Source organism: Chlorocebus sabaeus, chromosome 18, assembly GCF_047675955.1.
Source record: "Chlorocebus sabaeus isolate Y175 chromosome 18, mChlSab1.0.hap1, whole genome shotgun sequence".
NCBI lineage: Eukaryota > Metazoa > Chordata > Mammalia > Primates > Cercopithecidae > Chlorocebus > Chlorocebus sabaeus.
This window is the reverse complement of record NC_132921.1, coordinates 58,847,922-58,875,811: the sequence shown is the minus strand read 5'-3', so window position 1 is coordinate 58,875,811 and position 27,890 is coordinate 58,847,922. Positions and strand designations below refer to the sequence as shown.

General features: G+C 43.8%; 1 protein-coding gene across 3 annotated transcripts in view; it reads left to right on the top strand.

Moving 5' to 3' along the window:
• The first annotated feature begins 439 nt into the window (after positions 1 to 439).
• TTC39C (tetratricopeptide repeat domain 39C) overlaps positions 440 to 27,890 on the top strand; it is a 122,865-nt gene continuing 95,414 nt past the window's right edge. The window contains exons 1-2 of one of the 3 annotated variants that reach the window (XM_007974440.3): positions 440 to 1,330; positions 6,166 to 6,592. In XM_007974440.3, the coding sequence (XP_007972631.2) occupies positions 1,164 to 1,330; positions 6,166 to 6,229 (231 nt within the window). In that variant the 5' untranslated portion in view covers positions 440 to 1,163 and the 3' untranslated portion in view covers positions 6,230 to 6,592. Of the gene's footprint in view, positions 1,331 to 6,165; positions 6,593 to 17,193; positions 17,300 to 27,890 lie in introns of those variants that run through there. The other 2 variants (XM_007974438.3, XM_073006416.1) reach the window with 2 other exon arrangements.

Below are 27,890 nucleotides of genomic sequence, written 5' to 3'. Positions count from 1 at the left end.
CTTGATTGTAACACTACATTAAGGGATTTTGCTAAATTAGAGAAAAATAAATTTATGAAAAAAACATGAAGATGATTTATGCATTGCTTGTCTCTAGAATATTAGGGATCCAGGTATCACCAGCCCATCATCAGAACAGTGAGACTTCTGTGATAATGGTTAAATTCAGTCACTTTTGATGTTTTGCTGACATTTGGTCATATGAAAACCAAAGCTTTGCAAGAATAATTGGCAGTGTGAGAACAGAACACACTTTAGCAGCTGAATCTATAACTTTTAAATATTTGGGCATATGGCATATAGGCCTCTATTTCTCCTCCTGCCCCATTGCGCAAATGGTGGTGGCGGGCTGGAGTGGGTGGTACCCGGCTCCGAGGGGCTCTGCCTTGCAGTCCCGCAGCGCGGGGCTCAGGGGAGCGGCCCGGCAGGTGCCAGAGACCCCGCCCCCGCCGCCCACCTCCTCGGGAATTGGCTGCCCTGGTCCTAGGGGGCGGCCCCAGGGTCAGGATGAAGTCTGGGGTCGCGGGCGCGGGCTACGTGGGGTTTCAGTTACTCGTGGACAAAGCGCCGCGCCGCGCGCTTGCATTGCGGCCCGGGCGGAGTTCCCCGTCCCCTTCCCTCCCCTTCCACACTCGCACGCTCGCTCTCCCTCCGCGCCTTGCCCTCCCCTCGACTCCCGGGTCCGGACCCTTCGGGGGAGGGTGGGGACGCTCGGGTCTCCTGGCCTCGCGTGCGTGTGTCCGAGCAGCCCTGGGCGGTGGGCGAGGGCGCGGCCTGGGGACCCGGGAGGGGCCGGGGCGCGGGGGCTGCAGGAAGTGGAGGCGGCCGCCGCGCGGGGACCGGCTTGGCGGGGTGAGAGACACCCGGAAACGGATTCCGCTTCGGGGCCCGAGCGAGTCGGGTGCCTCCGAGGGCGCGAGAGGATCGGGCGGGTGCTGCTGAGTAATCCCCGCGGCGGCGGCCGGACGCCCACCTCCCACGCCGCGCCGCAGCCGGGCCGCGGCTCCTCCCTCCGCGGTCCTTCCCTCCCCTTCCCTCCCCCTTCTCCCCTCCCTCCCGGCTCCGCTTGGCTCCGGGCAGGTAGAGCCGGGCTCCGGGCGCGCGCGGGGCCGCAGCAGCTGCTCCCGACCTCGCCTGGGCCCAGCGCAGGGCCTCGCGCGCCCATGGCCGGCTCGGAGCAGCAGCGGCCGCGGCGGCGGGACGACAGAGACTCGGACGCGGCAGCGGCGGCGGCGGCGCCCCTGCAGGACGCGGAGCTGGCCCTGGCCGGCATCAACATGCTGCTCAACAACGGCTTCAGGGAGTCGGACCAGCTTTTCAAACAATACAGGTGACCCACGCGTCCCCGCTCCCCCAACCCGGCCGCGCGCACCTCGTGTCCGGCTCATGCGCCTCGGTCTGCGGCCCCCGGGAGCCCCCTCCCCCTCCTGTCAGTCCCGGATTCCGGTCCCCAGGTCGCCTCCCGGGCAAGATCAGCCGGAGGGAATGCGCCTCTGCCACATCTCCTCGTCCACCCGCTACCCGCGGCTCCGTAGTCTTTTCCCTCCCGGGACCCCCAGCGCGCCCGCAGTCTCCCCTCTCACTTTGTCCCAGCCTCGCCCTCCCGGAGATGTGCCCGGTGCCGGTCGGCTTCTCTCCGCAGGGCAGCTGGCTTTGGGACCGGATGAGATTTGAGGCAGCAGCGAGCCTGGGACCTGGGCTGGTCGTGACTCTGGCTCGCGTGCTGCCCCGGCAGCCTTTGTGACGCGGAGCCCACCAGCTGCCTGCTCCTCGCTCCTCGCTCCTCGCTCCTCGCATGGCTCTGCATCATTGTGCGGTTCCAGACGCTTTTATTGTTTGAAAACAGACACGCACAGTTGCTTTGCCGTGCAGGAATTTAAAAATTTCAGCCCAACTCTGCCCACTCATCTCTCTGCCTTGTCTTCTACAAACTCAGTCCTCAAAATGAGTTCCTGATGTCTTTCAAGCAGGCGTTATTTATTAAGAATTTTTCCAACGTAAAGGAAGGAAGAAAATGGAGGGATTTTTAAAAAGTATATGAGAATGGTAGGAAAACACGTGTGTTCAGTTAATTTTTTATTTGTCTTTTAAAAAATAAAGCGAAAGAACTGAAACCTGGTAGTTTTCCTGTGGGGGTGGAAGGAACCTTCATTTCGTTGGGGACCTGGAGTGTGTGTTCTCGGGTTGAGGAACCAGGTTTGTGATTTGCTGTCTGGATTGTTGACGAGCCTTAAGGATGTTGATTAGCAGCTTTCCTGAACACGTTTAAGGGCCACATGCTTCACACGTTGGAGACCCAAAGTGTAGTTTGGTTGGAACGAGAGGACCAATGTACAACTGTGACCGAGAGGCAGAGTCTGTAAGAATGAGAATGCCTGAGGTCTCAGACCTCAAAGAATGGTGGTTTCTACCCAGCAGAGCTTCCACCTTCTTAATGGCAAAGCAAATATCTCACAAGTGTGAACTTTTCACTAAAGACCTTTTACTTTTAAATCGGTGATTTTCCCCCTTTGGTCTGAAAGTAAAAACAAGTTCGCTTTACTTAGAACCTTTCATTTTTAAAGCATACAAGTCTGGGTTCAAGGTGAAGTTTCATCAAAGGCTGTTGATGGGGGATTTAAAGGGTTTACTTGTCACACAATTTCTCTTTGGTAGTTTTTAAGAAGCCCTCAGGAAAAAAGGTATGAATATTTCCTGTACTGTGCTATGATTCTTTTTTTAGACTACCAGTTTGTGTTGTATGAGAGGATGGAGAGAGTTGTAGAGTCAAATTTACTCTTTTTAGTTGATGATTTAGATACTTGCGTATTTCAGTACTTATGGCTTTGAAGTCTCCTGCGATATTTATTTTAATGGTCTTTTTTTCCCCTTCCTTTTCTGCATTAGTAGGCTAAAATACTACCTTTACATTGAAAGCATGGAATTTTTGCTTTATCTAGAACATTTTATGCACTGTTAATAGAAGGTGGTATATGAGTGGTTGGAAAACTCTCCCACAGCAACAGCAGAGAGATGCCCCTTCAGAGCTATTTCTCTGTGGGTGAGTGCGTTGGAGGTGCCCAGGGAATATTTACATTGTATAGCTAGGTGCTGTCTGCTTGTATTTTGAAATGGGAACTGAAGATAAAGAAGGGAAAAAAACTGTAGTACCTCTTTTCTGCCAAGCACAGTGCTAGACACATTCCCTTATATATCCTCACTATTCTCATGACAACAAAAGAGTGAGGTGTATCTTACATGACAGTTTTATAACGAGGCTCATGAGACTTAGCTTTTACTATGGACCAGGACACAAACATTGTAGTTCTATATCAAGGACTCTTTTCATTTTACCATTCTGCCGCCCTCCCTGAATTTATAATAATTCGTCATCTGCTCTGCGACCTTGTTTTCCAGCAGTGTTAAAAAGCCTTTTTTAGAGATGATGGGAGGGAAAAAGACAGAGGTAGACAAAGATGGTATCATCCTATCAGTTTTCCTTGGCTGCATCTGATTTGTTTGTGGTGTGGACAATCATTGCGTTCTTCCCACCTCCCAAAAGGTGCTTCTGATGTATGTTTTGGAAAGCACAGTTGCGTACAGGTGTGATCATGGACAAGAGTCCTACAACCTGGATTCCAGTCTTACTTTTGCCACTTTTGTGGCTGCTGATTTTGGTGTCTCAAAATTTGCTTCCTTACCTATAAAATAGGAGTAACAATAACAGTACTCACATTATTGTGTGGTGGTTAGAATTAAAAGAAATAATCCATGGACCCTGGCTAAGTGTAAGCACTCAATAAACTCTAGCTAGCTTCTGTAAGTGGTGCCGTCCCCACTAGTATTGTGCTTGCTTCTTCACAGTGTAGTTCGAGTACAAGACACAATGTCCTGTGTGCAGGTGGCTTTTCTATTTAAAGTTCATCTTATGTATTACGTATGAAGGATTTAAGATTCTGTTATGCATTGGGAAACTTCCCTTTCTGTTCCAAAGTTAAATGACCTGCTGAAGGCTCAGCAGTAACTGGCTAAGTGTTTGAGGAGCACACTGCTGGCTCATTTTATCTACATAAGAGGGATGGGCAAATTACCCTCTCTGTCTCCTTTTTAATGATTGTTTATCACAGGGGGACACCCTTCCTCTACTAATAAACCTTCCAGTGTCTTACTTTTACACTTTAACAGTGGAAACATATTTCATATCTAGTGTAACAATATTTTTATTAAAGCAAGAAGGTCGTTTTCTCATGGCACCTTACTAGAATGGTGAAAGTTTATCAACAGCTGCCTAATGAGAAATGGTTACTTTGTAGAAACAGATTATTGTGAAGGCCACTCTGAATTCGTGGCAAGTCTGGATTGTACAATTCACATATTAGGCATATAGGAATTAGAAATATATGCACAGTAGAAGCCTTCTTTTGGAATATAGGACAGCTCCCTGGTTGGGATTTGAAACTGTAGCTGCCTTTTTGTTGGAACTGTAGTAATAATGTAGCAACACACTGCCCTTTGGTGGTGCTGAGCCACCCTTATGTACTTTGAGGTGTTTTCCCAGAGGTCAGGATAGATTTGTCCTGCTGGAGGGCGCTCCTGCTTTGAACCCAAGTCCATATGTTTTTAAGTTCGTGATCCTGACCACCTGAAGTCAAGTTCCTGATCTTGGTCTTAGTGCCCAGTGCGCTAGTCTATCAGCAGTCACTGCCCCTTCACACACAGACACTCATTCCCTTCCTCCCTCGCTGTTTGCGTATGTGACATGCACTCAGACCTTCAGTTGCTCAGGCACATAAGATAGGCTGTGGGTTAGGTGCCAAAGACACGTGCTAGATGTTTCGATACTGCAGTGTAGGTGTAGGCAAAGCTGATGGTGATAGGGAGGCTGGGAGACATAACCATGGTCCCCTGGAGCCTGTAGAAGAAAAGAGAAGCAGCGTCTAACCCAGCCCGAAGGACAGTTTTGTGGAGGAAGTGATGCCTGAGCTTTATGATGGGGTAGAAGTGAATCAGTTGAATGAGGAGTTGGGAGGGGCGGGGCAAGGGGAAAAGGAGAATGTGAGAGGTGGTGAGGTTTAAACGGAAACCTAGGAGAGGAAACAACAGAAAAACCCACGTGGAGACATGAAATGACATTGGGAAAAGAGTGGTCAGAACTGCACGCTCACCAGTATTACTAGGCCATCACATAGGATGGCTTGTTCTACACTTATTTTCTTCCTACCGCTGGTCAGTCCATGTTTCCCATGGTCGGTGCTGTTCTCGGGGTTACTTTGCTGCTAGGTGTCTCGTCAACTCACTTTTCACCATGACCATTGTCCACAGCGTGGCTGTCACAGCCATAATTCACTCTTGGCTCCCTGGGACTTCAGGATCCTAATGTTGCCACCTTTTTTTCTCTTTATGGCTTGAAATATTACTTTTTAACAGAGGACTGGCAGAAATGAACCCCATGGAGGCCTGAGGAGCGTGAGATGTTCAGAGCTTCTGATCCAAATGAGCTTCACAGTTCTTATTTCTGCTGGCCTGATGCTGAGCCCCCCTCCTCCCCTCTTGAGGTTACCAGCCCATCTTCTGCTTTAACTCTTGGCATTCTTTTTGATCCTAAGACTTCTGCAGTATTTACCTCTGCCAGGGCTACTACCAGTTTCTGGCTGTAGATATTATTAAAGAGTCCTACTTAGTCACTGTCAATTAAAATAGGAAACATATCATTATTATGAGTGTTTATTGGTACATAGTTGCTATGAATTGTGACACTTTCTTTTCCGTTTTAAACTATAAAATGGCAAACGTATTAAAATACGAAGCAAGAAAAATTTATGGTAAGTAATGTGAGTGTGCGTAAAATGAATGTGTGGACCCTAAATTATTTAACACAGTTTTTGGCACATACGACAAAGCCGTATGAGAAAGCCATAGGATCTGTGGGACTCATTTTGTGAGCCTGTTGATTGCAGAGCCAGGGTTATACAGATGGTTCCATATAATCCAGGAGTGGGTAAACTATGGCCTGTGGGCCAATTCTAGCCTGACACCGGTTTTTGTAAATAAGTTTTGAGACACAGCCATGCTCATTTGGTTATGTGTGGGCTGTGGTTGCTTGTGCACTACACCTGCAGAAATAAGTAGCGTCAGAGACCATATGGCATGCAAAGCCTAAAATATCTACCCTCTGGCCTTTTACAGAAAGAGCTTTTTGACTTCTGAGAAAACCTCGGTGCTTCCTGGAAAAACTCAAAGGCACTTGTAAGAGATGTTGAGTCAGCAGGCCTCTGAGCCTCTTACATGCCTCAAACCATGTCAGATTCTCGGGAGGACAGGAAGGACTTGCAGGCTGCCCATGTTTTCTAGACAATTCAGCGGCTCACAGATGAGAGTGTGTCTCTGCCTTGCTCCTGGAGACAATAGGAGAGTCCACAGATGCAGACATGTAAGAAAAGGAGAAGCAATGAAAAGCAGAAATGGTTTAAGGGAACTGGCGGGAAAGACAGGAAGCTCATCTGTCGACTTTTTCCATCCTCTTCAACTCAGTGGTGTGTTGGAAAAGGCATCTTTTCCCCCCAACTGTTACACTGTCTGAAAAGGTCCTAATTAAATATTCATTAAAGATTCATTTGGCTTAATTGAGATTCCTTTTAAAATGCAACTGCCTGTAGAATAATAGGATAGTTTGGAGGAAATTATCAGGAAAAAAATACCTGTGCTGTAGTGTGTGTAAGTCTCTGTAAGTGTGTACAAGTGTACCCTTGTACAAATACACAAAGCAAAAGATGCGAGCCTTTAAAAGAATGTGTTGTCTTAAGTCACATATGTAGTTATCCGTCAGTATCCATGGGGGATTGATTCCAGGACCCCCGGTGGATACCAAAATCTGTGGATGCTCAAATCCCTGATAGAAAATGGCACAGTATTTGCGTATCACCTACACACATCCTCCCATATACCTGAAATCATCTAGTAACTTTTAATACCTAATATCATGTAAACGCTATGTAGATAGTTGTTATACTGTGTTGGTTAGGGAATAGTGACAAGGGAAAAAGTCTGCACATTTGGTACTAATGCAACGTTTTTTCCCAAGTATGTTTGATCTGCGGCCGGTTGTGGAACTCGTGAATAATGAGGGCTGACTGTATTGTATTAACAGGTTGAATGAGATTACCTTTTTTCCCTAATTTAGTTGAAAGAAGCTGTATTGAGTGAAATAACGTTTTGATGAGAATTTTTTTAAAAAGGGAGAGAGAAGTAATATTGAAACATGGAAGCATTTTCTATCCTAGTTACAGGAAACCACTTGTAGATCCCCAAATGTGGTATTTCAGGAGTCTAGACCTTTCACACGGCCTGTTTTAGTTCCTGAAATGCCACTTTCACACCTGGTCTCCTTTGCCAGGGTAATCCTCCTATTCACCAAGCAGCAGCAGTGGGACTGGAAGAGGCTACAGAGGACTCATGGAGAAGAGAGAGTATCAAAAAAGTACAGAAAAGTAGATGGCTGTGTGGCAAAGATGAATTGATTTCAAAACTGCCTAGTGCTTGGTCTACCCTGTGGAAAGAGTCAGGTTGGGTAGGGAAGAACTGGTCCCTGTCTTACACAGCACCTCTTTCAGCACTTAATCTCCTCCCAACACCCTAAATTCACGAGTCTGCTGCTCATTCTGTAACGTGGGTCCATTTGGCGGTTGAATAGCCTTTGTGGGCTAACATGGGGAGAATGCATTCCAGTTTCTGAACAAGAGACTGCGAATACATGTTTTTATGTGAAATTATTCATGCATGTGCTGTGTAGGAAGAGAAAGTCATGCCTTCTTGAAGTGGATTTGATGATTGAGCTGGGGCTTTTCTTTTCTTTTCTTTTTTTGAGATGGAGTCTTGCTCCGTTGCCCAGGCTAGAGTGCAGTGGCATGATCTTGGCTCACTGCAACCTCCGCCTCCTGGGTTCAAGGGATTCTCCTGCCAAGCTGGGGCTTTTCTTATGTAAAGATGGTTGGTGGTTTGCACCACCCTTTTCCCTAGCTGAGGTTGCTTTCTCCATCTCTTCCTTCTTGCTCAAGAATTTCAGAACACACGAAATATACCTACATATATGTAAGGTAGTTACTCCTGTCTTACAGGAAAACTCAGTTATTACAGAGAAAGCCCGTAGAGAGTCAGGAAGTCCATCTCTTTAAAAAGTCTGTGTTCACAGAGTGTCTGCCATGAACAGGAGAAAGGTGAGAGGCAGGTTGTTCCTTCAGGGAGGCATTACTTCATACCTTTATTCAAATCTACCTCAGACAGAGTCACTTTAACACTTAGTCTTGTTCGAAGCTGTGATATCTGTGAACTCACTGGCCTTAGGTGACTTTTTTCTTGTGTACATCAATGTAAACACATAATGATAAATACTAGATGGCATTTACTGTGAGCCAGCCCACAGCCCCAGCCTTGCCTAAACTTTTCTCCTCATTTAATGCCCCTGCCAGCTCTGTGAGGGATGCCTTTATTATCTCCCTTAGACAGAGGGAGGAGGAAGAGCCCAGGGGCATGAAGTGGCCCAACTCGGGTCTTGCAGCAGTAGTGGGGAGTGCTGGGGTTGAAACTGGGCTGCCTGGCTCCAGAGTCTGGGTGTGACCGTGTGCTATCTACCTCCCTAACAGAACTTCTACAGTGAAAGGATTCACATGTGTCCTGTCAAAGCCATGTTGGGGCACATTCCTTCAGCAGTATGCAGATTGCACTCTGACACCCAGAAGCTATCCATCAAACCCCCAGAGAGATCTGTCTTCAGGGGAGCTGTCACTCCAAGCTTTAGACCCTTCGTGGCTCCCAGTCTTGTGTAGGATAAAGCCCAGCATCCTGGCCTGGCCTCCGACGTCCTGTGATCTGGCCCTGTCTGCTTCCCTTGTCCCTTCCATGCTAGTGGTGCTGGAATATTTTGTATCATCCAGCCAGGTATATCTTGCTCTTCCAGACATAGCTGAGATTCCTGGAAAAACGTTGTATGACTCCTCTGCACTCCTGAGGCAATCCCGTCCTTACCTTTATCCGGCACTTGTGTTGCATCAAAATTGTTTACATGTCCGCCTGTCTGCACGAGAGGGCTGAGATTGTAGAGATGGGTAATACCTGGACTTCCTCTCCAGGTGTTCCTGGCCTTCCTGAGGTTGCTGAAGTTCTGTGGGGTCCAAGTTCTTGAAGGCATAGCAGCTCCCCTTTATTTGCAGTCAGGAAGTACAGCCCAGGAGGCAGCTGCCCTGTAGGAGCTCTGAAAGCCTTGTTCCTCATCACTGCCTCCTATTCTGATGGCATGGGTGTGTCTCTTGACCCAGTTTAAGGTGCTCCACACAGGCCCTAATATTGATGTTCTGCTTCTCATAAGCAGTTGCCAGAGCTCCTGCCTGGCCCTGTGACTGCCTTTGCCTCGGAACATCCAGGCTGCCCGGTGCTGAGTAGGAGCAATGGGAAGCAAAGCTGCTGCTGAGCCACGTGCGGGTCTCAACAGTGCCATCACAAGGAAAGCTGGGCCCTAATGACACTCAGTCTCCTGCTTCCAAAGAGGTCACAGGTGTCAGCTGCACCTGACCTGGGCATTGTAACTCAGGATGGCTGCTCTCTGAGCTGTTCTCTACTCAGTGTTGTGTGCAGTGACAAGGAGGCCAGCCCAACTGGTGGGACTTTTGCATCTCCCATCTGATCCCTTTTAGGGCTCTGGGGTACCCCTCAGGGGTGGTGCTGTGATAATGCTCTGATGTGATTTGCCTGCCTGGCATGAGAAAGTAGAAATGTAACTGCCAGACTCCAAAAGCCAGGTCCTGCGTTTCAGGAAGAACTGGTCTCTGGGAGAACCTGGTGGCCAGAAGGGGAAGCTTGCTAGAGCGGTGACTCTCAACTCTGTCACACCGAATGCCCCCTTTTACTAACAAATATTTTGTAATTCCCCTTTTATGATCCTGAAATGAAATTGATAGATGAAGTAACCTACTCACACATACAATGTCTAAAAATCAATAGAATGCCCGAATAAAATTATATGTGTGTGTGTGTGTGTGTGTGTGTGTGTGTGTGTATTTTTTGTTTTTGAGACGGAGTCTTGCTCTCCCTCCCAGGCTGGAGTGCAGTGGCTGATCTTGGCTCACTGCAACCTCCGCCTCCCAGGTTCAACTAATTCTCCGAACTCAGCCTCCTGAGTAGCTGGGACTACAGGCATGTACCACCACGCCTGGCTAATTTTTGTATTTTTAGTAGAGACGGGGGTTTCACCATATTGGTCAGGCTGGTCTTGAACTTCTGACCTCATGATCTGCCCGCCTCAGCCTCCCAAAGTGCTGGGATTACAGGTGTGAGCCACCGCACCCGGCCTACATGTATTTTTAAAGTGTAAATGCTCAGCATACCTTTATCCGATGATAAAATGAAGTAGTTAGATGACTGCACCCTTGTATGATGAAGAAATTTGGATTTAGGAGAAGGTGAGAAGGTGCTGCAGAGGAGGAGATAAAAGAGCAGGTATGCTTTAAAATAAAGAAAGTAACAGACCAAACTTACCCATAAATGTTAAGGGAAGGAGGGAAATAACCCTAACCCGCCAAGGCAAAATGCTGGCTGTTGAAGTGGTTTTAATAAGAAGTGTGACATTTTTGCAATGAACCAGGCCTTCTTTGTCAGGATGGTATTAATTTCCTGTGTTAAGACATAGGATGTGTGCTGACAGAGTGTCTCAGAAAACGTATCTCCCATCGTTAAATCCCTCTGCACACCAAGACCTTTAGAGACCGCTGCCTTTAATAGGTGTCCAGGATTAGACGATGAATTGAAAAAATGTTTATAGGATAGTTGAGTGGCAGCCGACTCCTGAGGACAGTTTCAGAGTAAGGTTGAAAAACAAGATTCAAACCCAAAATAAATAGTTAGGTTTTGTTTGTTTGTTTTGACAGTCTCTCTCTATCTCCCAGGCTGGAGTGCAGTGGCATGATCTCAGCTCACTGCAACCTCCACCTCCTGAGTTCAAGAGATTCTCGTGCCTCAGCCTCCTAATTAACTGGGTCTACAGGTGCGTGCCACCACACCCAGCTAATTTTTGTATTTTTGGTAGAGATGGGGTTCTGCCATGTTGGCTGGGCTGGTCTTGAACTCCTGGCCTCAACTGATTTGCCCTTCTCGGCCTCCGAAAATGCTGGGATTACACTCGTGAGCCACTGTGCCCGGCCTCCAAAATAAAACAATTTTGACATGACATTTTCATGACAAAAGTTTCAGTATGCTACGTATCCTCAAGAATATTGGGTGGCAGAAATGAAATAAATGTATTAATGAAATGTATTTGTATCCAGGATTTCATGTATCTTTAATAATTTATTTGGCTTTAAATATATTAAAAGGAGCTTTCAGTATCACTGTTAAATATTGGCAGGTGATAGACACATGCAACCTGGTTTAGCTGCAGTTTGTTGACAACTCAGATGCCACAAGCAGTGTTGCTGTTGGTGACATGGTTTTCCAGAATTACAAACAAATCTTGATAAACTGTGTATTCAAGCCATGTAAGGAATATTTTGTGTTTCTACATAAATGGAGGTAGATTCTAGAACTAAAGAAACAGTTTTTCATCCGTGTGAACTTCCAGGAAATGTTCAAAAGTTTTGTGGTACAAGAGACAGTGTGCTGGATGATCTCATACATTGCAGGAAGCCTTGGGTCGTTGGTCCCATTCCACTACAGTCATCATGTCACCCCAAAACGGCCCCAAGGGTTTCCAAAATGTCTCCATTGAGAGGCACTGAGCTTGGGGCGGGAAGGTTTAGGACCGTATTTGGTCTCTGTGGCTGAATCCCCAAGCCTGCTTAGAACAGCACAGTAGTGGCGTCTTCCTGCAGACAGAGTGGGGCTGTAGGAAGGGAAGAGGCTGCCCAGGCTGGCACAGCTGTGGCTGCAGGAGAGAGGTGGAGAAGGGAGTGTCTCTGTTGCGTTGGTGACGGCAGGCAGCAGGACAGAGGCCAGGTGTAGGGTTCCTTGAGAGGTGAAGAGCCCCTAGTGTTGGGTCCCCTGGGTCACACTGCCCCTAAACACCAGTCACACACAGACTGCTTCTAGGGCCCAAACAGCTCCAGAAAAGTATGTCAGCTCAGGTTTCTCTGTCCCTTGCCACGTGGATGGAGAACTACTGAGATTCTTCCCTTCTTCATACTCCACACGGATCTAGCTTACAGGACCTGTGTCTCGCCAGCCTCTAGATGACTTTATTTTCCTGTCCTGTTCCCACCCAACTCTTCCTAACTTTGAATCTCAAAGTATAAACTGGCCTATATGCTTCCCAGGAAGTGAGCAAGTTTTTTTTTTTTTTTTTTTTTTTTTTTTTGCTAAGTGGGTTATGCAAGTTAAACAAACAGAAATTTAGTTAAAAATCAAAGGCTAAATCCCTGTGAATCAGGGCACAGTTGTCTCAAAGTTCCATGGTCTTTGGAAGCATATGGGATGCTTCTAAAATGTGAGGAAATAGGGTCAGATGCTTCATGATTTTCTGTTGAGCTTGTGCTTAGAAGTAATTAGGAAAGGAAAGCCACATAATGTAGTATGTTATAGGGTACCTTGATACACAGATAGGCAGAGCTTTCCCTGGTCCTACCCTCAACCATGACATCAGTTGCATCCCATAATACATGTTAGCTCAGCTGTTTTACATGCTCAGGTGCACCAGAGTGCTCCTTTTGGGTGGGGCTTTTCCAGGAAGCTATGAGTCTGAGCGTAACGCGCCTCACTCCCAGTGCCTGCAGCTGAGTGTTCTAATAGCTGCTCTTTCCACTTTGGCCTTCTTAGCACACAGATTATTGTTTTTTGCTGCCTCCTTCCGTCTGCAGCAGCCATCCTTTGGGTTGTACTTCATTAAATTATCACTCCGTAAAATAAGCATCAAAGATAAACAGATTTGCAAATATTTATATCATTCTCTCTCTTGCAAATGGAACTGGTACTATTGGTACTATTCTAACAGGACAGGATAAAAAAAGGGAAATGACATTTTGAATCCAAATTCAAGTTGAATTTGCTAAATGACAGAGAAACAATTAAGAAGCAATCAGCTGGGCACAGTGGCTCACACCTGTGATCCTAGCACTTTGGGAGGCTGAGGCAGGCAGGTCACTTGAGGTCAGGAGTTCGAGACCAGCCTGGCCAACATGGTGAAACCCTGTCTCTACTAAAAATACAAAATTAGCCGGGTGTGGTGGTGGGTGCCTGTAATCCCAGCTACTCAGGAGGCTGAGGCAGAAGAATCACTTGAACCCAGGAGGCAGAGCTTGCAGTGAGCTGAGATCACGCCACTGTGCGAGACTCCGTCTCGAAAGAAAAAAAAACAATAGTATTAAACTGAAATTCATGCTGCACGGCCTCTAGGATCGCTTCCAATAGAATGAGTCACTGGCAAGGCTTTGAGTGCTTCCCCTCTTCCCCAATTTTGAATGGTAAATTGCAAAATCTCAAGTTATGTGTTGTCAACTGATACCTGGAACAAGAAAAAACTTGGTATCTTTCTGTCTTGCAAATTATGCACACCTGCATCTTTATTTAGGCCTAAAATAAAGTAGCATGTTGGAATTGATCAGCTGCACACGTCTCTTGTGTTTTTTTTTTTTTTTTTTTTTTTGAGATAGGGCCTTGCTCTGTCACCCAGGCTGCGGTGCAGTGGCATGATCATAGCTCACTGTAGCCTTGATCTCTTGGGCTCAAACCATCCTCCCGCCTTAGCCTCCTGAGTAGCTGGGACTACGGGCCTGTGCTACCACACCCAGCTAATTTTTTATTTTTTAGTAGACATGAGGTCTTGCTGTGTTGGCCAGGCACTCCTGAGCTCAAGCAGTTTCTTACCTCAGCCTCCCAAAGTGCTGGGATTACAGGGTGAGCCACTGCACCTGGCCTGATGTGACTCTTGACCTATCCAAGGCTATATGGGGGCTGCTTTTCCAGGCCTACAGTTGTTGAAGGAATTGGGCTACTGACTTTTCTCCATACTATAGCCAGGTTTGCATCGATTTAGTTGCACAGAAAAGAGTTTTGTTTACATGTGGAATGCCATTTGCCTCAGCTGTCAACCATGTGGCTCCAAATCTATTTTTGGTTATTTCTGTATTGATGATTGGTGAGACACTCATTACTTTGAGTTATCAAAATTACAAATTGAGCTAGAAATTACTCCTCTTGAAATAGCATGGGGGAAAAAAAAGAGGAGGAGGGAAAGGGCTGTGGTGTCGGGGAAAAGCCGAAACTATAAACTAGTTAGAAGTTTAGCCAAAGTGGCAGGACCTGCTATGGTGGAATTCTCAGAGATTCTTGTCTGGAGAAATTACCAATGTAAAAATGACAAGGGGAGAATGCTTCAGTGATTTTCTGTGGCCTTTGTGTGACATTTTGGATCTGGGCTGGGCTTATGAGAGAGTAGTTAAGGCTAACTTGAAATTGGGATCTTTTCTCCTAATGGAAGAATGTTGAGTTGTAAAACATTCATCAACGAGCTTTTCTACTAAAGTCTAGAAATTTATACTTAAGGAAGCCTGTGAATAGTAATGTAAACTCAAATGAAATTTTCTCGACCTACACTCTACTAAAAACTGAAGAAAAATGTAGATGCCTTAGTGAAAGATGGACATTTTCTATGACATTCCGAGTTGTTTACTGAGAATTAGTTCACACAAAATGTTATTATGAAGAATGTGTCTAGCTTCCCTTTGAAATAACTTTTAACTGAAAAATAGAGAAGTCTGTAATATTTTTATTTTTATTTATTTATTATTATTTTTCGAGATGGTGTCTTGCTCTGTCGCCCAGGCTGGAGTGCAGTGGTGTAATCTCGGCTCACTGCAACCTCTGCTTCCCGGGTTCAAGCAATTATCCTGTTTCAGTCTCCTGAGTATCTGGGACTACAGGCACATGCCACCACGCCTGGCTAATTTTTGTATTTTTAGTAGAGATGGGGTTTCACCGTATTGATCAGGCTGGTCTCGAACTCCTGACCTCAGGTGATCCACCCATCTCAGCCTCCCAAAGTGCTGCGATTACAGGCATGGGCCACTGCACCCGTGTGTAATATTTTTAAATGATCTCCTAAAATTAATTAGTGTTTGGGTTGCTTGTATAAATAGGTGTGTGTGGTTTCGTTGTTGTTGTTTTTGTGAGACAGAGTCTCGCTGTGTCGCCCAGGCTGGAGTGCAGTGGTGCGATATCAGCTCAGTGCAACCTCCGCCTCCTGGGTTCAAGTGATTCTCTTGTCTCAGCCTCCTGAGTAGCTGGGATTACAGGCGTGCACCACCACACCTGGCTAAGTTTTGTATTTTTAGTAGAGACGGGGTTTTTCTGTGTTGAATAGGTTGGTCTTGAACTCCTGACCTAGGTAATCCACCCACCTTGGCTTCCTAAAGTGCTGGGATTACAGGCGTGAGCCACCACACCTGGCCAGATGTGTTTAATCCTCAAAGCATTCCTGCAATTTGTAGATTATGCCACATATAATAGAGGAATCATATTATAGCTTAAAGCTCTTTGAGAAAATAATGAAAATATCTTTTAAATTTCAATAGTTTAGGGGGAACAGGTAGTGTTTGGTTACATGGATAAGTTATTTAGTGGTGATTTCTGAGATTTTGGTGTACCTATCACCCAAGCAGTGTACACTGTACTCAATGTGTAGTCTTTTATCCGTCACCCCCGCTCCCACCCTTCCCCCACTGAGTCCCCAAAGTCATTCTTACGCCTTTGTGTCCTCATAGCTTAGCTCCCCATATAAGTGAGAACATACGATGTTTGGTTTTCCATTCCTGAGTTACTTCACTTAGAATAATGGTCTCCAGCTGCATCCAGGTTGCTGTGAATGTGATTATTTCATTTCTTTTCATGGCTGAGTAGTAGTTCATGGTATATTTATACCACATTTTCTTTATCCGTTCATTGATTGATGGAAATTTGGGCTGGTTTCCTATTTTTGCAGTTGTGAATTGTGCTATCAACATGCATGTACATGTGTCTTTTTCATATAATGACTTCTTTTCCTCTGAGTAAATACCAGGAGTGGGATTGCTGCATCAAATGGTAGATCTACTTTTAGTTCTTTAAGAAATCTCCACACTGTTTATAATGAAAATATCTTAATTAATTTTGTTACTTTTAAAATAGTCCTTGTTGAAGGATGGGTTAGAAAGTCTTTTTAGTTGAGAAATGTGGTTGGGATGTCCTCTTTGTAAATTGCTTATCAATGCTCTCTCCACGTGCCATTAGCATAGAATAGAGATGAATTACCTATTTATTTGTATGACTTAAGATAGAGAAGGAACTATTGCTGAAGATATTTAATATCTTAGGAAGATATTTAATACACATTAATGATACATTGAGAAAAACTATTTAAAATTGACTAATCTGAAGAATTATTTTCAGAACATATCAGTAACTCTTAATGACTATTGAGACTTAGCAATAAATGAATATGAATTAAGCAAAACTAGAGAGGAATCTGAATAAAGTTAGAAGTAGTACATTCTTGTAATCATAGAAGTCTGTTGATCTTTGCTTAAATGCCTGCACAGGCAAACAATGACAGTGGTTGGGGGTCGAGTGGGTGAGTCATAGCTGCACTGTTCGTGCGTCATTGTGTCGTGTGCATTTCATCCTTAATCCTAATTCTCTCAACAGCCCCAAGGATAGGCTTTTTCTTTTTTTCTTTCTTTCTTTTTTTTTCTTTTGGAGACAGAGTCTCGCTTTGTCACCAGGCTAGAGTGCAGTGGCGTGATCTCGACACACTGCAACCTCCACCTCCCAGGTTCAAGCGATTCTCCAGCCTCAGCCTCCTGAGTAGCTGGGATGATAGGCACCCACCACCATGCCTGGCTAATTTTTCTTTTTTGTGTGTGTGTTTTTAGTAGAGACAGGGGTTCTCCATGTTGGCCAGCCTGGTCTTCAACTCCTGACCTCAGGCGATCTGCCTGCCTCAGCCTCCCACAGTGCTGGGATTATAGACATGAGCCACCGTGCCCGACTGTTTTTTTTTTTTTTTTTTTTTGAGACATACTCTTACTCTTGTCCGGGCTAGAGTGCAGTAGTGGCTCGATCTCAGCCCATTGCAGCCTCCGATTCCTGGATTTAAGTGATTCTCATGCCTCAGCCTCCTGAGTAGCTGGGACTACAGGCATATACCACCACACCCGGCTACTTTTTTTTTTTTTTTTTTTAAGTAGAGTCGGAATTTCGTCATGTTGGCCAGGCTGGTCTCGAACTCTCGACTGCAAGTGATCCGGCCGCCTTGGCCTCCCAAAGTGCTGGGATTACAGGCATGAGCCACTGCGCCGGTCCTCCAAGGGTAAGTCTTTTACCATCACCTTGCACATAGAAAATTAAGGTTTACCAAACCCAAGTGAAAAAGATTGTGAGTGGAAGATCTGCTCCCAGCCCTAGAGTGTATGCTGGTTCCTCCAAAAGAACCCTGTTTTTATGCTGAATAGTATTATGTGGACCTAGCAAGATTGCAGGTCAGTTTTCTAGCCCTGGTCTTCTTCCGGGGCTCTCAGGCTCAGTGCATTGTACCACTTGAAACCTGGTTGTACACACTGGAAGGCTCTTGGCACCTCTGTCTTACTCACTTTTATTGTCTGCCACTTTTGCCTACCAAGTGTCTGTTGAATCCATCCACTTCTCTTCATCTTTACTACTACCGCTTAGTCCAGGCCACCCTCATCTCTCACTTGGACACTTGCACTGGCTCGGCTGGCTTCCTTATATCCTCCCTGCCCTTCCTTTACCTCCACCAGAGTGATCTGTCCAACATTCGAGTCTTAATTGCATGACTCACCACTAAAATCTCTTTTGCAGCCTCTCTGGTAGGCTGAAAAATGGTCCTCCAAAAGGTATCTATGTCCTAATCCCTAGAACTTCTCAGTGCCACCTTATAAGGAAAAGAATAAAAGGTGCCTTGCAGGTGTGATTAAGTTAAGGATCTTGAGATGGGGGATTATCCTGGATTATCTCAATGGGCCCTAAATGCAATCACATGTATCGTTGTAAGAGGGAGGCAGAAAGAGATGTTACACACACGCAGGAGAAGGCAAAATGGAAACATCAAGAGACAGATTTGAAGACATTGACCTTGAAGGTTAGAGCCACAGCTGCCCTAAGCCTGAATGCAGGCAGCCACCAGAGGATGGAAGAGGCATGGAACGGACTCACCCCTAGAGCCTCCCCAGGGAGTGTGGCCCTGCCGATACCTCCATTTCAGCCCAGTGACACTGATGTCACACTTCTGGTCTACAGAACTGTAAGAGAATACATTTCTCTTGCTTTTAGCCCCCAGGTTTATGGTAATTTATTTCAACAGCCACAGAAAACTAATTCAGCCTCCCATTGCTTTTAGGATTAGGACCAAAATCTGTGGCAGGATTTATCTGGCATAGCTTGGGCCTGCTTGGTTTGCCACTTGACCATAACTGCCTTATCTCATTTTTTTCGTATAAAGATTGAGTATCCCTTATCCTAAATGCTTGGGACCGGAAGTGTGTTGGATTTCAGATTTTTTTCAGATTTTGGAATATTTGCTTATACATAGTGAGATATTTTAGGAATGGGACCCAAGTCTAAACAGAATTCATTTATGTTTCATATACATTTTTTGTATATAACTTGAAGGTAATTTTGTACAATGTTTTAAATAATTTTCTACATGAAACAAAGTTTTGACTGCATTTTGACTGTGAACGTCACATGAGATCAGGTGTAGAATTTTTCACTTGTGGCAGCATGCCAGCCCTCAAAAAGTTTCAGATTTTGGAGCATTTTAGGTTTCAGATTTGTGGATTAGGATGCCCAACCTGCATTAAAATGATTTTGTTGTATTATTTCCAGGCTGTGACTGTACAAATCCCAGTTAGCTCATGCTATAAAATAGACTCATATTTCCTCCTTTTATACAGTGGTTTGTAGAAAAACAGAAAAGTAAAATAGCTTTAAATTGGCAATGACTTTGGTTTTAACCAGCTTTAGAATCCATATTAACCTTCATTGAAAAGATCAATGCTGGCTGGGTGCAGTGGCTCACACTTGTAGTCCCAGCACTTTGGAAGGCAAAGACGAGTGAGTGGATCACTTGAGACTAGGAGTTTGAGACCAGCCTAGCCAACATGGCAAGAGCCTGTCTCTGCTGAAAATACAAAAATTACAGGTGGCACATGCCTGTAATCCCAGCTACTTGGGAGGCTGAGGCATGAGAATCGCTTGAACCTGGGAGGTGGAGGTTGCAGTGAGCCAAGATCATGCCTAGGTACTCTAGCCTGGGCAGCAGTGTGAGACTCTGTCTCAGTCAATCAATCAATCAATAACCAGTACTTTCTCCAATTATGCCATTTGGTAGCCTTGTCTTCCATTGCTGTGTTCTTTTCTTACTCTCTGACCTGTAGTTACCATGATCTTTCAGATTCTTGACTTTGCTTTGCTTCCTGCTGACACAAGGTTTTCATTGCACGTGGAATCTCTCCTCCAAGCTGACTCAGTTTCTACTTATCCTTCAACCTCAACTCCACCTTCCTTTCCTGGAGAGGCTTTCCCTGGTCTTCCAGCCTCATTTGTTTGCTATGCATTCTATAAGAATCAGGTTCCTTTCCTCTGGGTTCTTACCTTAGTTTGTAAACATGCACAGATAGCCCTGGACTTACTTGGTTCTAATATGCACAGATTCCAGTTTCCAGAGTTAAGTAACACCAGTTCCCCAATAACACAGTTCAATTTTCAGTTACTACTGTATATGAGCTCTTCAGGCCACAAATCATTACGTATATAACAGGTGCACATCATGATCAGTAGCCAATCGTGTGACTTCTTTCAGAGTCTGTCTGTGACTGGTCATTGCACCTCTGTTATTCAGTTCACAGACAGCAAAGAGTGTCCTTGTGTTGCTTCCTTCATTCCTAGTGATAGACCCACTGACATTTTACTCAGAGGGATAATTGAAAGAGGACTTTGGCCAACAAAGATGAACATGCAGCAAAGAAAAAAGTGGTAACACTGGAAGTGAAATTGGAATGAAATCTAAATGGAAGGAATAGCTGACACTTCCCCTATTTGAGGGACTCTGGATGTGCAACCACAGGCACTTAGTGAAAGGGAGTTTATTAGACATAAAGGAGGAAAGTGGTTGTAAGAAAAAAGATGCAGATGTCCCAGAGGAGGTGACACTGGCCAAGAAAAACTTCACTTCAAAGAACTCTTGGAAAGATCCACAACATTGAAAGCAGAAAGGCTAAACTGAAGCTGATTCAAACTTCATAAGGAGTATCACAGTTTGAAGTATGACAGAGATGCGTACTTTCCATCATACATTATCTTATAAGAAGAGGGCGCGCCCTGCTCAAAATCCTCTTGATGAGTTTCTTACAAATAAGGAAATCCCTTTAATGTTCAATGTTTCTAATGTTTTAAATAAGAGCTTATAAAATAAATGTTTTACTAACTTTTTCATTTCCCTAATGTTTATAAATGGTAGAGTTTTTAAATGCTTTTAAAATTATTTTTTCAATTGTAAAATATGCACCAGGTAATATTCACCATTTTATTCATTTTCAGATATACGGTACAGTGGCATTAGTGGCATTAAGTACAATCATCACCAACATCCATCTCCAGAACTGTTTTGTCTTTCCGAGTGGAAACTTTGTACCCATTAAACCATCCTTTCCCATTTCTCCCTAGCCCCAGCAACTGCCCTTCTGCTTTCTGTCTGTATGAGTTTGTCTGTGATAGGTATCTCTTACGATTGGAATCATATGGTATTTGTCTTTTTGGGATTGGCTTATTTCACTTTGCATAATGTTCATGAGGTTCATTTATGTTATAGCATCTGTCAGAATTCTCTTTTTAAGGCTAAGTAATATTCCGTTGTTTGTCTGTGCCACATTTTGTGTATCCATTCATCCATTAACGGACGCTTGGGTTGCTTCCACCTTTTGGCTATTGTGAACAATGCTTCCGTGAGCATGGATGTCCAAATATCTGAGCTCCTGCTTTCAGTTTTCTCGGGTATATACCCAGAAGTGGAATTGCTGAATCATATGGTAATTCTAGTTTTAATTTTCTTTCTTTCTTTTTTTTTTTTAAAGAGACAGAATCTTGCTCTCTTGCCTAGGCTGGAGTATAATGGTGTGATCAGAGATCACTGTAACCTTAAACTTGTTGGTTCAAGTGATCCTCCTGCCTCAGCCTCCCAAGTAACTGGGACTACATGCACGTGCCATCACACCTGGCTAATTTTATTGTTTTATAGAGCTGCGGTCTTGCTGTGTTGCCTGGTCTGGCCTCTTAATTACTGGGTTCAAGGGATCCTCCCACCTTGGCCTCCCAAAACACTGGGATTTCAAATGTGAACCACTGTGCCCAGTCCTATTTTTAATTTTTTGAGGAACTACTATACTATTTTCCACAGTGATTTTACCATTTTACATTCCCATCAGTGGTACACAAGGGTTCCAGTTTTTCCACATCCTTGCCAAAAATTTTCTTGATTTGTTTTGAATATTAGCCATCCTGATAGGTGTGAGGTGGTATCTGACTTACATTTCCCCAGTAATTAGTGATACTGAGCATCTGTTCATGCACTTGTTGGTGATTAGTATATATTCTTTGGAGAAATGTTTATTCAAGTCCTTTGCCCATTTTTTAATTGGGTTGTTTGGTTTTTGTGTTGTTGAGTTTTAAGAGTTCTTTATGTATTCTGGATATTAACTCCTTATCTAATGTATAATTTTCAGATATTTCCCCTCATTACATGGATTGCCTTTTCACTCTGTTGTTAGTGTCCTTTGATGTGGAAAATATTTTAATTTTGATATAGACCATGTATCTGTGTTTTCTGTTTTTGTGTGTGTCTTTGCTATCACATCTGAGAAACCATTGCCAAATCCAGTGTCATGAAGCCTTTTCTCTGTTTTCTAATGAGAGTTTTATAATTTTAACTCTAATGCGTAGGTCTTTGATCCATTTTGACTTAATATTTTGTGTGGTATAAAGTAAGGGTCAACTTCATTCATTTAAATGTGGATATTCAGTTTTCCCAGCACTGTTTGTTGAAAAGATTGCCGTTCATGCGTGAAGGTTTATTTCTAGGCTGTCTGTTCTTTTCCATTGGTTTATATGTCAGGGTTTCTGCTGGTACAACACTGTTTTAATACTGTAGCTGTGTAATAAGTTTTGAAATCAGGAAGTGTGAGATCTTCCAGTTTGTTCTTTTTCAAGATATTTTGGCTATTTGGGGTCCCTTGAGATTCCGTATGAATTTTAACATGGAGTTTTCTATTTCTGCATAAAAGACATTGTTGGTATTTTGATAGGGATTACATTGACTCTAGAGATGACTCGCGTAGTATTAGTATTAAGTCTCCCAATCCATGAACATGGAACATATTTCCATTTATTGATGTCATCTTTAATTTCTTTCAGCACTGCTTTATAGTTTTCAGTGTAGAAGTCTTTCACCTCCCTGGTTAAGCTTATTCCTGCATATTTTATTCTTTTTGATGCTACTGTAAATGAAACTTTCTTAATGTTTTGAATTATTCATTGTTAGTGTATAGAAATACAACTGATTTTTATGTGTTGATTTCATATCTTGCAACTTTGCTGAATTTGTTTCTTTTAACCATTTCTTGTAGAATTTTTAGGGGATATTTTTGTTTTCTTGAGACAGGATCTCACTTTGTTGCCCAGGCTGGAGTGCAGTGGCGTGATCACAGTCTACTGCAGTCTTGATCTCCCCAGGCTCAGGTGATTGTCCTACCTCAGCCTCCTGAGTAGCTGGAGCTACAGGTGTGTGCCACTACACTTGGCTAATTTTTGTATATTTTTGTAGAGATGGGGTCTTGCCGTGTTGCCCAGGCTGGTCTTGAACTCCTGGGCTAAAGCAATCTGTCTGCCTTAGCCTCCCAAAGTGCTGGGATTACAGACGTGAGCCACCATGCCTGGCTATTTTTAGGGTTTCTTACATCTAAGTTCACGTCATCTGTAAACAGAGATAATTTTACTGTTTTTCTTTCCAGTTTGGATGCTTTTTATTTCTTTTCCTTTACTAATTGCTCTGGCTAGGACTTCTAGTACTATGGTGAATAGCAATGGCAAAAGTGGGTGTTTTTGTCTTGTTCCTGATCTTAGAGGAAAAGCTTTTGGTCTTTTACTGTTGAATATGATGTTAGCTGTGGGTTTAATGTTTTGATGAAGTTTTTAAAAAGATCATAGGGCACTTGTGATTTTTCCCATTTATTGTTGAGATCAGTTTGTATGGTTTCAGCTTGTATAGTCCTTTTTAGGATCTTACTCTACTGTATAAAGTGAGTACTGCCTGTATTCCTTAAGATAATACTTCCCCCAGCTGGACTGTGTTCCTTGAGATTAAGAATTTTGTCTGTTTTGCTCACTGCTATATCCCTAATGTCTGGCATGTAGTTGGTACTTAGTGATGTATGAATGATTCTTTCTTTAAACATGAGATTTTCTGGGTTCCCACCATTTGTGCCATTTATCCCCCATTCTCCAAATGTGTGGATTCCTTGTGATAGGACATTTGTCTGGCGTATTAGAGAGTAGTGTTGTAGAGTCTCAGGTAGACCATCTTACCAGGAGGATAGGGTAAGACTCCAAATTGATATCTCTCACTTATTTTAAGGCTTGCATATATTAGACATTCTGTGTTGTATTAACTGGTTACTACAGCACTTTGGTCTTATCAATTTAGCATTTAGACATGGAACATGGTTGCTTTGGAAATGCAAAATTCAGTACAAATGGAAGGTGGTAGTAAAGTGTAGTTAGTGGCAGGGTTGCTGTTGTGAACTCGGGTTCTTCAAGGAGATCACAAGGAGACTGTGGCATTTTACATTGGCGTATGGCTGCGAAAGGCGGGTACCATGGATCAGGTCAGGAGAAAAGACCTTTTAGCTCTTTTCATTCTTCAGGTGACATGTTTCTTCAGAGACTTCCCTACAGGTGAGGCCTCAGCCTGGGGTCAGTGAAAATCCAACCCCCAAATCAGCACTTGCTATGCTGCACATCCATATGCCCTGAGTTGTCAGATGTGTGTCTAATGACACCGTTTATCTCTTATAATTCAGAACCAAATTCTGCAGAGGGTAATGTTTGTTTAAAGTTGAGTCCTCTTTATTTTCATATATAAGCTAAACATTAATTAAGTGCCGACTGTGTTTAAATTATCATGGTAGGTCCTGAGAGGAGACAAAGATGAGTAAGATCCACTCCCTGCCCTCAAAGAAATGCCTGTCTGATGAGGACAGTCTACACAGCATGTAATTTATTTTTATTTTTATTTGTCTTGAGACAGAATCTCACTCAGTCACCCAGGCTGGAGTGCAGTGGTACAATCACGGCTCACTGCAGCCTCAAACTCCCAGGCTCAGGCGATCCTCCTACCTCAGCCTCCCGAGTAGGTGGGACCACAGGGATGCGCCACCATGCTTGGCTAATTTTTGTAGTTTTTGTAGAGACGGGGACTCATCACATTGTCCTGGCTGGTCTTGAACTGCTGGGCTCAAGCAATCCGCCCGCCTTGGCCTCCCAAAGAGCTGGGATTATAGGCATGAACCACCTGTAATCCCAGGTGGTTCCACCTGGGATTGGTCCACTTGGGCGTATTGGTCCACTTGGGCTGCCGTAACAAGACACCAAAGACTGGGTGGCTTAAGCAACAGAAATGCATTTTCTCACAGTTGTAGAGTCTGGGAGTGTGAGACCAGGGAGCCAGCATGGTTGAGATCTGGTGAGGGCTGGCTCTCTTCCTGGCTTATGGATAGCTGCTTTCTGGCCATGTTCTCACATGGTCTTTTCTCTGAGTGTGAGGGGCACATGTGGGAGAGTGAGATCTCTTTCTTCCCCTTCTTATAAAGCCACCAACCCTCTTGGATTAGGACCCCATCCTTATGACCTCATTTAAACTCGGTTACCTCCTAAAAGCCCTGTGTCCAGATATAGTCAAATTAGGGGTTAAGGTTTCAACATAGGACTTTTTGGGGGACACAGTTCAGACCATAGCAACAGAGATACATGGCACTTACTTAGGACCCCCAGGGTGCCAGGTGCTGTGCTGGCATCCTCATTCAGTCCCCCTTATGCACCTGTAAGAAAGGTACTATCATTTCCCCCTACTTTACAGATGATGAAACTGCAACTCAAAATAATTACTTTTCAAGGATACTTCACTTAGCAGAGCCAGGACTTGAAACCAGGACTTTGGGAATTGAGGGAGTGTCAGAGGAGGTTCCTTGAGGATGAGCAGGGAAGTCTCCCAGGGTACTGGGGTGGAGCCAGCACCCTCAGACTAGGCATGTGTTATATTCAGGGTCAAGCTGTTCTGTGGCCGCACAAAGAGATGTGTATTCAGAGGAATGATGGAGGTGGACACACATGATAGGTGGGTCTGTGTTCTATGTAGAACCATGGATTTTACCTCTTTCCACTTGGGTGATAAGGAGCCATTGGTAGGTTTTTGTTTTGTTCTGTTTGTGGGGATAGGGTCTCGCTGTGTTGCCCAGGTTGGTCTCAAACTCCTGGCCTCAAGCGATCCTCTTGCCTTGGCCTCCCAGAGTGCTAGGATTATAGGTGTGAGCTGCTATGCCTGGCACCATTGGTGGTTTTTAAGCAGAGGAGTGACATGGATTTGTGTTTTAGAAAACGAATTCTGGGAACACTGTACACAGTAAGTCTGGAGGAAAGAAACCAAGTTAGGGAGCGATTGTCATAGCTCACATAGGGCCTGGGGAGAGCAGGGGAAATACATGTGAAATGTTACAGGAGGTAGATTCAGCAGGACTCCTGTTTGGTTTCAATTTGAGTTTTAGTTGTGGTTGGGAGGAAGAAAGAGGAATTGAGGATGTTTGGGGTCACTTGTTGGATGGTGCGGCCATTCAGAGCAAGAGAGAGAATACAGGAAGAGGAGCAAATCTGAAGGATTAAGCAATGTTATAATTTCTTTACCAATTTGTCACCAATTGGGAAATGTTACACCAATTATTTTAACTCTCTTGGGAAAGAAATGTATGTAGTACTGACTGAAAACGGACTTGAAGTAACTGGAGGCCTCTTGATTGGGACCATGATTGGGACCACTAGTGATGATTTATTATAATTTAAGAAGTCAGTTAAAGCAGGGGATTCTAAAATGAATTAATATCAAATAAACATTTTATTACTTTTGATGTGGGGCTGGGGCTTTTACTTTGTGAGTTTGGTGATGGATTTTTAATTTGACTTTCTTGCATAAGCCACATCTATAATACCTTCCCGTGTCTTTCAGTATTGGGATCACTAAAGTGGAATAAGAGGTAAAAATAATTTGTGAAGCAGTATTGGGTAAATGCCCCTTAGTTTTACAAGCCTTTTCCACTTATCCTGCTTTCACCTAACCCTAACGTAACTTTTAAAGTTATCTGCCACTTTCAAATCTTTTCAAAGCATTTATTTTTCATAAATGTCATGTTTTTTCACACCCTTATTTCATGTAGTTACATAATAAACAATGAATTATGTAGTTGTCATTTAACAAGGCTCCGTATATTTTTATATAACAGTTGGACAATAGGATAATCACATTTGGAAATAATCAGTAGAGACTCTCAGTAAGCATACAGCTTAACTAGTAAAGAAAAAAGCCCACTAGCTTCGGTATTCAATAGGTGAAGGGCATCTAGCTCTCTCTCTGTCTCTCTCTCTCTCTCTCTGACATTGGTTAATCCAGATATTTAGGTGAGTGGAGATTGGTTAAGTGAGTTTCCACTGTGTGTTACTTTTTGTGTGCATGCGTGTATATAACACAAGGGCCAGTGTAGACATCAGTGTGAAATGGTGGTACTATATTTTTGGAGGGCTACATTATAAATTACTGATTATTTCTAGAACAGTTACAAACAGGAAATATAGATTGTAGAAGGGATTATGCAATGATAGTTTAAAATGAAAGTGGTGTTAGTGGAATTTTGCATTAGCTACAGTAGTGAAACAAAGTGGATTGAGTTCAGGGAAAAAAGTAGGGGATCTGAGGGTCTGTTGGATTACTAGAGAGAGATGAATGGAAGTATTTCCTTCTGAAAATCAGATTTACATGTCATTTCATAATTCATGCCTGCATAGACCCCTAATGCCATCAGTTAAAATTATCATTGCTTGAAAGTGAGCCCACCTACTTTCTGGCCATGCTAAAAGCACAGCTAATTATGGCATCTAAAACAGCTTGCACATACGGTCCATTATAGTAGGAACTCAGTTATTTTCCCTTGATGATTAGCTTTGATTTGCTAGCACAGGAAGATAAAGCTGGAGGCTTTTGAGAGCTCTAGGCTCCACCATGTAGCAAGCCTGTGTCTGATGGAGCTCTGGTGGATGGGTGGGTAGTGGAGAAAGCACTAGCCAATAGTCCAGTGGCGTGTTAACCATGTAAGAGAAGGGCCAAGAGTGTCATTTGCCACCTTAAGAGACCAAGCAAATTATTATAGAATGCAACAGGTTCCCTGGTTCATGGTCCTTCAGGAATATTGGCCTCTGTCATTAGGTTAGGAATAGCTAGTAATCATGAAATATTTTAGGGACCTCTTTCCTCTTATCTGTTGCCCTGATTTGCTTTAGTTATTTTAATAATGGAGAGAAATTGAGCCTCTTAATACCTTTAATGGGTGTATTATATTACTTTTTCTTTTAACAATTTAAAATAGTTTAAATATACAAAAGTGCAGCATATTATAAACAAATATAGATGTCCTTTGTACTCAGAATTATGTTTTGAAAAATGTTAACATTTGTAAACATTTGCCATAATCTCTTCTGATATCTTTAGAGGAGTAAGACATTACAGATACTTTCCTTTCAGCTCGGCATGATTGCATTTTTCCTCTTTCCCTCTCCATAGGTCACCAGTG